This window comes from Euphorbia lathyris, chromosome 7 (assembly GCF_963576675.1).
Source record: "Euphorbia lathyris chromosome 7, ddEupLath1.1, whole genome shotgun sequence".
NCBI lineage: Eukaryota > Viridiplantae > Streptophyta > Magnoliopsida > Malpighiales > Euphorbiaceae > Euphorbia > Euphorbia lathyris.
Genome location: NC_088916.1, coordinates 71,133,498 through 71,145,319, shown reverse-complemented (window position 1 = coordinate 71,145,319; position 11,822 = coordinate 71,133,498). Strand labels below are relative to the sequence as shown.

At 36.1% G+C, this 11,822-nt stretch overlaps 1 protein-coding gene across 1 annotated transcript; it reads left to right on the top strand.

The window, feature by feature from the left end:
* Positions 1-4,633: 4,633 nt before the first annotated feature.
* LOC136200466 (auxin-responsive protein SAUR66-like) lies at positions 4,634-5,275 on the top strand. Its single transcript, XM_065990841.1, has one exon. The coding sequence runs from the start codon at positions 4,634-4,636 to the stop codon at positions 5,273-5,275; it is 642 nt and encodes a 213-aa protein (XP_065846913.1).
* The last annotated feature ends 6,547 nt before the right edge of the window (positions 5,276-11,822 follow it).

Genomic DNA, 11,822 nt, shown 5'->3' with positions numbered 1-11,822 from the left:
TCCACTCTGGACCTCATCCTGGTACCCCAATTATTCCCCCTGACTCTGAAGCCACAAACACTGCTAGTTCCACGCCAATGTTTGTCACCAGTAGTCACAGCTGCATCAACACCTGTTTCTCAGAATGATCTCACCACACCAGTTGACTCTGTGAACATCACTACACCGGAGATACAGAATGCAGTACCTCATGAAGAGAATGCCATGCCACAAACAGAGTCTCCTCCTCCTGAAACTGCACCACCTGCTCCTGTTCCAACTGCAAAGCCCAGACCTCGCAATGCACCACTGATTGGTCCACGTCAACATTATATGCAGCTTCGATAGTCGTCTCTTCACTCAAGGGGACGGTTTGAGGGACTTCTAGCTACACATCCAAATGGCACAGTGGATCCCACATGCTTCAGCAAAGCCAACAAACAACCCGAATGGCGCACGGCAATGTCTAACGAGATTCCAGCTCTTCTGAACAATGGCACCTGGCAACTTGTACCAAGACCACATGATCAGCATGTCATCACCTCTAGGTGGCTCTTTCGTACAAAGAAGAAGTCTGATGGAACCATTGATCGACATAAAGCTCGTTTAGTAGCACGGGGATTCACTCAGAAAGCTGGGATTGACTACAAAGAAACATTTAGTCCAGTAATCAAAGCTACAACCATTCGGTCTGTCTTTGCCATTGCAGCAGCAAACAACTGGTTCATCAATCAACTGGATGTCTCTAATGCATTCCTTCATGGAAACTTATCAGAGACAATCTATATGGAACAACCGCAGGGTTTTCGGGATAGTGACCGACCGGATCATGTCTGTCTTCTCAAAAAGAGTCTTTATGGATTAAAGCAAGCACCGCGAGAATGGTTCACACGCCTTCGAACATTCCTCCTCTCACTTGGGTATAAGATGTCACAGGCTGACAATTCTCTGTTTATCAGACACACCGACACTGAAAAGTGTTGGGGTTTAGTGTCCTATAGACAATTGTTCTAGGATACAAACTTAATGTAAATGAAGTGTTCTTTATATCGTTTGTTTTAATGAGATATGTTTTCATAACTATATAAAGGCAATCCCTTTTAAGAACTAAATAAAGTCTAATAAAAGGAAATCCGTAAGTTTGTTTAAAGTGATTATAAAGTGTTCATACAAGCATGAAGTGAGATGAAACTTTATAATAAACTAATAAACTTAAAACCACCCCAAGTCAAGTAATATGTTTAGGATTGACATATCACTGCTGAGACTTGCATGTAACAATGTATTCTGTCGCGACAGAAAGCTGATCTCACAAGCTTCATATATACAGATATCTGGATAGTTACATGGATCCAATGAAAAGGAGTTCATTAGGATTGGGGACCCGACTTGAGATAACAGGATGGGTAGATTCATCCTTGTCACCTGTTTATCTCATTGGTATTAATAGGTATAAGTAATCCTCAGACTCAAAGGAATGTTAATTAGTAATTCTGGATTACGAAATGTGATGCTTTGATCCTGTTGTAACACGATCCTTAACAGAGATGACTCTGGGGTGTGAACGGCAGACGTTGGGTATCACAGGAAGTAATTGCAGGATAGTTATACATTGGATTAAGCATTTATCACTCCCGATAAATGGGAGATATGTCCATGGATCGCTTGTGGAAGACTTGACTCTAAATCCTTGCAAGGTGATAGCTTAAGATTGAAATGCAGATTTCTCTTAACCTATCTAATTGGAGTTAACTCGGCCTGTACAAGTAAAACGAACGTCTCGCTATATGTGACTTGACATTATCCATAGTCATAAGATTCAGTTCAAGGATGTAGTTGATAAAGGATCGAATTATACTGTAACTAATACGGAAAGGTCAACGACAGAATCAACATCTCTTCTTATAGCTCTGGGGGAATGTTTCGGATTTGCCAATCACATTTTGCGTACTCATTCCGTTATGCAAAGATTAAATATAATTCTGTGAAAATTAATTTAATAGTTGCATACGGCTAGAAGCAATAAGAACCTAATGGGTCACACATAAGACTTGGAACCCAAAAGAGAAACAGATGTTAATTAATTGACGGAAGCCCAACTGAGCCCAATAAGGCCCAGTTAATTAAGGGGGGGGGAGCGATTTTATGTATATTAGATACATAAATAATTAATTTGATTTTATCAATTCTAATTAGATTAGGATTATGAATTAAATTAATTAAAGGATAAATAAGTTCGAAGTTTTAATTAGATTATATTACTCCTATTATTATCCTATAAGGTTACTAATATTATCTTTATATTTAAGATATAATTATAGATAATTAATAAGAATTATATTCCGAATTAAATTCTTATTCAGTAACCTAATTCTATCTAACTAGGGTTTAGATACAAGAGGATATATACCCCCCTTATGCAATTTTCGAAAAACCCTAGGCATACTAAGAGAGAGAATTTCGACCCCCCTGTTCGAGGACGAGATTATCTACCGCTTCCTTCCGTTCAATTGATTTTCATCTCTTTCTCTTTATCCTTGATCTTGTGTTGATTAATTAGAGACAATCTACTTTGGTTGTTATGAACGGTTGATTCTAACTTGATCTTCAATTGTTTTTTTGTTTTGTGCTCGGAAACTCGAAGTAAGAGTTGTGGGCACTTCGTTTGCAACGGTAGATAAAACATCTGAAAGGTATTTCTTTTATCCCTCTTTATATGAAATAACGATTAACGGATCTTGGGTTAATGGAAATAGGTTAAAATTTTTATATTTCCGCTGCTATACGTTAACCTATTTTCCTTCAAAAAGACTTACATTTTTTGCTATGTTGATGATATACTCATAACAGGTAACCACCCTGCACACATCACCAACACAATTGCAGCCATTGAACATGAGTTTCCCATTCGCAATCTTGGCAAGGCAGAATACTTTCTCGGAGTTGAGATAAGATATGAGAAGGATGGCATTCACATGTGTCAGGCCAAATATGTGGCTGACATCCTAGACAGAGTGAAGATGATTGACTCTAAACCTACACTGACCCCATGGCCACCACGCCAACACTTTCAAAAGAGCTAGGCATCAGCTTAACCTCTGGAGATGAATATCGAAGCATTGTGGGAGCACTTCAATACTTAACATTCACTCGTCCTGATATTGCATTTGCAGTTAACAAATTATGTCAGTTCCTGCACTGTCCGACTGATGAGCACTGGAAAGGAGTCAAGAGGGTCTTACGCTACATTCAGGGCACATCAGACTTTGGGATAGTCATGTCCATCAAACCAATAGAGCACATCCATTGCTACTTAAATAGTGATTGGGGAGGGTGTCCTGATGATCGACGATCCACGGGTGCCTTCTGTGTCTACCTTGGATCCAGCATTGTATCGTGGCAGACCCGAAAGCAACCCACAATAGCCAGATCCTCCACAGAAAGTGAATACAAGGCAGTGGCAAATGCCACAGCAGAACTCCTATGGTTCAAATCACTTCTCTCGGATATGGGCTTTCCTTTACCTACCCCGGTTCAGTTATGGTGTGATAATGTTGGGGCAATTTATCTCACTTCAAATCCAGTTTTTCATGCTCGTACGAAGCACATTGAGCTAGATTATCATTTTGTTCGTGAACAAGTTCACAGAGGATTTCTCAGTGTCAGATTCATTCCAATCGATGATTAGGTTGCAGACATACTGACCAAGCCGCTAGCTCCGGCTCGCTTCACGATGCTACGCTCTCGCCTCTTTGTCCGTGCCCGCCATCGGCTTGAGGGGGGTGTTAGAGATAATGTTTCTATTATCTCTGTAAATAGATTCTTATCTAGTTAGAGTTTCAATTTGTCTATAACCCTAGCTAGGTAGAGTTTCAATACGATTATACTTGTGTATTGTATTCCTATACAAACTACTATTGGCTCACTATAAATACAAGGCCTCTGAGCCATAATCATTAAGGTGATTCAAATCATTATTGTGTTATTACTTATCTCTCTCTATCTCCATAATATTCCCGTATATCAAACTATACATTCAACACAAACCACAATACACCCACTTAACTTGTGTTGCATGTGGAGTACTAATGAAATTTTATAATACTCATAACATTACATTCAACTAGTTCTATAGTTATCAGAAAACAGCGAAATTAATAGTGGAAAATAGTATAATTGGTTCAAAATTTCTAAGGTTAATTAATGATAATAATTTTTTTACTTGTAATTTCATATCATGTTCACCTTCTAATTTTTAACGTTCTTTTAAGGGAAAAGTACAAAAATAAACCTTGTGGTTTGACCCATTTTCGAAGTGCACCCCTGTGGTTTAAAAGTTTGCAAGTCGGTGTCTTGAACTTCATTCCGTTAGCAAAGAGGGGTAAAATTGACTAACGGTGTTAAAAGTCAAAGGGAAAATAGTTAATTTGGTCCTTATATTTAATAATTTTATAAATTAAGCATCCTTATTATCTAACTATCACAAACAAACCCCAAAATAAAAAATAAAAATTCAATTATACCATCTTCTCCATTACTCTTTAATTTTTTTCTTTCTCTCTCGTCTTTTTTAATTTTTCTCTCTCTAAAATTAAGTTTCTCTCTCTAGAATCACAGTTCAATAATTTCTTCGGAGTTCAATTTTTCCGGGAAAATGACTGTTGGACTAGGAAAATGCAGCAAAATCCGCCACATCGTGAGGCTTCGCCAAATGCTACGGCGGTGGAGAAACAAAGCTCGGATGTCAGCCACTCGCATTCCATCGGATGTTCCCGCCGGACATATCGCTGTTTGCGTCGGCTCTAATTGCCGGAGATTTGTGGTGCGAGCTTCTCACTTGAATCATCCATTCTTCAAGAAACTCCTAATGCAAGCCGAAGAAGAGTATGGATTCGGTAATCAAGGACCGCTGGCGATTCCCTGCGATGAATCGGTTTTTGAGGAAGTGATTCGGTACATTTCGAGATCTGATTCAGGTAAATCGACTCGGTCCTTGAATCTAGAAGATTTTCAAAGGTATTGCAATGTCGGAGTTAGGAGTAAAATGGATTTCTGGATCGAGATTAATTCATTTCTTTCATCGTGCTCTCTCTTTGACCACGACTGTTGTATACTCCTCCTCCACCGCCATTGCCGCTTAGCTCATCTTCTGAAGTTTGCCGCTGATTTTGCTGAAATTGATGGTGATGATGAGCATGTAAATGAAGATCTCTGGTGTGAAAAGGAGGCGGAAGTGGCCGGCCATGTGCTGCTACTGGATCCATATTTGCTTCAATCAAAATCAATTTTAACCTGAATTGAGAAAACCCAGAATAAAATCCTTAACTTGTTCTTCGCTGAGAGATCAAATGGTATGAACTTGAAGCTTCACAAAAGTAATTTTCAGCTGAATCAAACTCATCTTTCTACTTAATCTAACCTTGATTAGAGTGAACGATTTGGTAACCTTGATTATTATCTATAAGGACCAAATTAACTATTTTCCCTTTGACTTTTAACACCGTTAGTCAATTTTACCCCTCTTTGCTAACGGAATGAAGTTCAAGGCACCGACTTTCAAACTTTTAAACCACAGGGATGCACTTCGAAAATGGGCCAAACCACAAGGTTTATTTGTGTACTTTTCCCCTCTTTTAATTTACTCTTAATATTGTACTGTTTTCTACTTAAAGACTAAATTTGCTATCCTCAACTAAATTTGCATCTTAACCCCTAATAAAAAAAAAAAAGGAAACCCACTTGGTAAATAAATAAATATAACGTTAATTAATTAATTGATTAGATGCATCACTTCGGAATTATCATAAAAGTTCTCATGGCTGAAAGGAATTTGACTTGAATAAGATTTCAACTTTTTTTATTCCATAAAGTTTACAAAAAGTTGTAATCAAGACTTAGACAATTCGACTTAGTTGGGTGTAATCAAGCCAAGCTGAACTGATCTTTGATCTGCTTAAACTTGGATCGTTAGAAAATTTACGATTACGAACTCGAGCTCAAACTCAACATTCTGCCTGTGAGCTATTAACGGGTTTTACTCATGAGTAGTTGATTAGTTCAGTTCATGAACTTCGCTTGCGAACAACTCATTAATTATGTTCGTTAATTATATTGATTTGAAGTTTCTCTAACACAAAACTACATAATTCTAAAACCTATAAAACTAAATTTTACACAAAATCACGTTGTTTTACATTTCCTCTTTATAAAAATGTTATTATTAAAAAAATAATTGAATAAAGCTTGTTAACGAGCGTGTTCATAAACATTATAATCAAACTTGTTTATTAACCTATATATAATCGAGGATGCTCACGAGCTTTCGAGCCGAGCTTCTCTGTGTTCAAATTCGGCTCGTTTATAAATCGAGCCGAACACAATCGAGCTTTTATCAAGCTGAACATTGAGTCATTTATGAACGACTCGGCTCATTTACAGCCCTACGATCAAGTACTCTTCCAGTTACTTTGACAATTATTTAGGTTTTGTGGCATGTAGCTAAGAGAGTGATTTAGGGATAGGTTGTGTTCCAAGGAAGGACTTTTTATGAAGTCACAGTGGGCTACCAAACTGCACTTAAGATAGAGACTTGACTTGCTAAGATGCCCCCATTACCCATACCATTCATTCTTTCTGTTGCAAAAAGATCAAGCCCAACCAAACTGGAAAATAATTAATGTACCAAAATATTTATATTTGGTAGTTAAGAGCAATCTGATCTTCAAGTTATATAAATAAATAGTATAATCTATATTATATTTATATTTATATTTATATAAAAGCAGAAATCTTTAAACGATTCAATATGATGCCACATAATAAATCACCAATTTTCATTATTTTTTTCATTACTTTCCTCCTTAAATTTATTCACTTGCCTACTTCTTGAGTTTAATTTAATCTTTACAAATCCTATCGTGGTTACTGGAAAATTAAATCTTATTAATTGAATTAAATGGAATTAATATTTAATTTTGTAAAACGTTTTAATAGTTACAATGATTTTAATTGTCATTAATATGAATTAATTCAATAAAATTAATTCCGCATTAAGTGAATTAATCGAAGAAAACAAAACATTCTAATAGTTTTCCTATAAAAATAATTTTCGGCTTATTCGAAATAGATTGACAGTTCATATGAAATTTTCTTTGTGCCAAATTTTATTCAGCTCTCGGAACTTCTATTTCGATTTGTTCGACCTATTGCTTGATTTTCTAGTGACTTTTTTTGTGAACAAAGTTTAGGTAAAGGTAGGCCTACCCACTTTCTAAGGTCTAGTGATTATTCGATACACTCAATTAAAGTTGACTCACATTTCTCCTATATCTTGGGAATGGCGGAGCTAGGATTTGAGATTTGGGAAAGCTAATTTTAGTTACGTAGTTGGTGGTAATTTTTTAAACTCCAGCCCGCTAGGGCTGGGAAATTTTTTTTAGCATCCAACATGATAAAGCTGCTTCATTTTGCCCAAAGTGGAAAACGTAAACGTATTTAATTTTCTATATGTTCAATGTTGATTTTCTAAACTAAAACACCTAAATTTTGGTAGTTTTTGTGTGTTGAATGTAAAAAAATTAACTCTTCTAAGTCTAAAAGAAGTAGAAATATTTGATGTTTTATAAATCCAACATTAATTTCTTTAAAATTATATTTGGGAAAAAAACTTTAGAAGAGTTGTAGGGAAAAAAATCAATTAGGATAAATAAAAGCAAAAAAATAAAACTCAATGGGTTTTAACCCATGACCTTTTACAACAAAACAAGCTCTCTTAACCAACTCAACCATCTTATCATTAATCTATGTCACTACAAACACGCATTAATATACTAAAATTAGGGGGGCTATGAACTACCGGCCACATTTTACTCAAGGGTGGAGCCGGCGGCCGGGGGGCCGGAGCCCCCCGAGCTCTTGGCTGGCTCCGCCCCTGCTTGGGAGACAATTGTCTATTGTGGCAAAACTTGTTTCAAAGAAACTTGTCTCATCAAAATGCATAATCTTCTTTCTTCTTTCTTCTTTCTTCTTCCTTATTCATTCTTCCTCCTAATTTGATTCATGATATCTCTTGTAAGATCGATATTAACCAAAACACTTGCAAAGTGTCTAAAATCCCCCTCTAGGGTTATATTACGGTTATTAGTGTTATTATTGATATTATTGTTAGCAATATCTCCTTTATTAATATCGTGATATCTTATAAGTTATAGTTTGAATCAGTCTTGTAATTCAAAATAGTTTATGTTGTATTTCTATCCTTTAAAGTCTATTTAAAGACTATCCAATCAATATACAACTCATTGAGAGATCAAACTGTTTTATGGTATCAAAGCTTGAAAGAGGTTTAACATCTTAATGACTCCATCTCTCTCTCTCTCAAATAAATTTCTAAACCTATCCCTCACTACCAAGAAAATTTTGAAACTTATCCTACTGCCAAACCCAAATTTTTTTATTTCTCCCCTCTTTCTCTCATAATATTCGACTCAGTGGCTTCAAATAACAACACAACATCTAGCAATACAACTACTGTTCCCGCAACCTTACCCACACCAAACATATCAATTGTTCTCTCAATTAACCCCAAACAACTTTCTCCTTTAAAAACTCAATTAATGCATGTTCTAGAAGGTTGAAGATTAATGAGCCACGTCGATGGTAGCTAAGCTCCTATGAAGAGGTTTCCCACTAGAGATGATAATCCGGCCTACCGAGATTGGGAACTAGACCAATATGGTCTGAGTTGGATTATCTCATCTTGTTCTGTTGAAGTTATGCCTCAAATATTTGGAACAAAGACTGCTAATAAGGTATATCAAAAGCTAGATAAAGCTTGTTCAGCTGACTCGAGGTCCCAAATTTGAGAGCTGAAATATCATCTTCATAATCTGAAATGAAAGAATGACAATATCTTTTCTTATCTTCAAAGTGCTAAAGTAATTAGCAATCAATTGGCTTCTTTAAAAAACTTATATCTGATAATGATCTTATTGAAGATATTCTTGATAGTCTGGGTCCTATCTATATACCCTTTATTTGTGCACTTGAAGCATGTTTATAAGTTATCGCATATGAAGACTTAATTGGGCTATTGCTAAGTGAGGAAAGACAATTAAGTAGAGACAATGTTCAATCCTCATTCACTCCATCAGCAAACTATTCAGCTAAAAATAATTACTGAGGTCGTTGTAGGGGTCGTACCGATTTTCACAACAACAATTCTAACCGAACCACCAACATCATATCCTGCCGCTTAGACACCACTACCATCACTTGTCACAATTGTCGAGGTAATGGACACATCTCTCGCTAGTGACCTTCCCATTGTTATATTTGGAACAACAGAGCATATGTTTGTCCCGCATCCAATCTTGCTACAACCTTAAACAGAACCTACGTTGATTGATTAGGCGATTCAGGTGAAACTCACCACCTAACTACGGATCTTGGAAATCTTCATGTTCATTCCAAATATGATAGATTCTATTCATATCTCTCATGTGGGAAAATCTAATTTTAATATCTCTAATGCATCATTGAAATTTCAAAACATTTTGCTTGTTCCTAAAATAGTAAATAATTTACTGTCTGTGTCGTTTCTAGCCCATTCTAATCAATATTTTGGTAGAATATTTTGCTGGTCTTTTTAAGGATTTGAAGACAAAGCAAGTGATCCATCGAGGGATGAATGAAAATGACTTTACATCATGCCACTTCCATCCACATTATCCCACTGTATTCAAGCTTATCATATTTCTATTCCTTTGTGGTATGCCCGTTTAGGACCTGCGAATTTTTCGATTATTAAAAGAACTCTTGCTATAAATAAAATTCAATTTCATGGTGATAATAAAAATTCAGCATTATGTGCTTCTTGTTGTGTTAGAAAAAATCATCGTTTACCTTTTCCAAAATCTGATTTTGGTTGCTTCGTATCCTTTATCATTGATATGTTCTGATGTTTGGGGACTGGCACTGGTTATTTTCCATGATTAGTGTCGTTATTATGTTGTCTTTTATGACCACTACATTAAATCTTCTTGGAATTACTTTGTTCCATACAAGTCTGAGGTGTTATGCGTCTTTATTAAGTTTTGTACTATTGTGGAAGAATACTTTAATCATGCAATTAAATCCTTTCAAGAAGATTGGGGTGGGGAATTTCAGGTCTTAACTAATTACTTGACAAACAATGGCATTAATCAACGCATATCATGTCTTTATACACCTGAACAAAACGGATGTGCGAAAAGAAAACATCATCATATAGTTGAAACCGGGTTGTCCATGCTTCATTATTCCAAATTACCTTCATAATTTTGGAGTTATGTATTTGATTGTGCAATTTATATCATTAATCAATTGCATGTACTTGCAATCAATTATTGTTCTCCATATGAAAAATTATTTGGCACTTTATTAGATTATTCCATGATGTGTACCTTTGGTTGTCTATGTTTTCCTTTGCTTCGTCCATATAGTCTCACAAGTTACATTATCATTCATGGAAATGTATCCTTCTCGGTTACAGAAAGTTCATAAAGGATATAAATGCTATGAATTACTTAGTGACAAAATATTCATCACACGCAATGTTATTTTCAATGAAAAGAAGTTTCCATATTTGAAGTTAGTACATGAGGTACATTCAGAATCGACTACCAATCAGTCACAAACCATTATTGTTTCATTTTCATTAGTCTGTGAATCATTCACTATAATTCCAGTAGCAACCCTATATTACCACCCTCAATTCGACAAAGTTCAGCAACTTATATACCTCACTCAATTCGACCAACATCAACAGCCCCTCCCCCACTAAGACAAAGTTGATAAGCCATTATACCCTCCTCAACTCGGCTAATTACACCATCCTATTACCCTATGTGAGTTCAACCAAACACGTCTGTCCTTGCACCAAATTTACTTCGAACAAAACCTACAACCCAGACCCTAATTCTCTTACCCTTAATAACATGACTCCACTCACTCATCCTTTATATCATCACCGACACACCAACACCCTCAACATTACCAAATAAATCAGCCCCCACTATACCCGCCAAACACACGCAATGGCCAACATTCCCTCAACACTCAAACTCATAGCCCCATATTCCTCTTTAAATCAACTTAACCTCATATCTTTACACCATCAACCCGAGATCACACAAACCTGCCCCAAACACCGACAAAACACATCCCATGGTTACTAAAAAAATGGGTAATCTCAAACCCAAGTCATACCTTGCAACACTAAAAATTCAAACCCCGACATGTTATTCCAATGTTATGCAAACCACTAAATAGCTTGAGACAATAAGGAACTAGTATAATGCATTAATCGAGAATGGAACATGGGAGATAGTTCCTTGCACGGTTGCATCAAATATTATTAAATATTGATGGATTTTTCGCACCAAACTAAATCCTAATAGTACATTTGATCGATATAAAGTGTGACTTGTTGCTAAATGGTTTCATCAACAACCTGGTCTTGAATTTGAGCAAACTTATAGTCTGGTAATCAAACCTACCATAATTCTATTATTACTTTTTATTTTGTGTCAAACAGCTGGTTTATCACTCAGCTTGATGTATTTAATGCCCTTCTCCATGGTTCACTTGATGAAGTTGTGTATATAGAACAACCCACGGTTTTTATAAGTACCCAATTTAACCATGTTCAACGGTAGAAGAAAAGCTTATATGGTTTGAAACAAGCTCCTCACATGTGGCATAAATGTCTTTCTATAACACTTGTTAATCCTGGGTTCAAAAGCTCTAAAATGGATTCCACACTTTACTACTTTCGAGCAACTGATGTTGAATTGTATTGCTTA

Bases quoted from the DNA above. Each gene is read 5' to 3' on its own strand.
- LOC136200466 (XM_065990841.1), top strand. From the start codon at position 4,634: ATGACTGTTGGACTAGGAAAATGCAGCAAAATCCGCCACATCGTGAGG.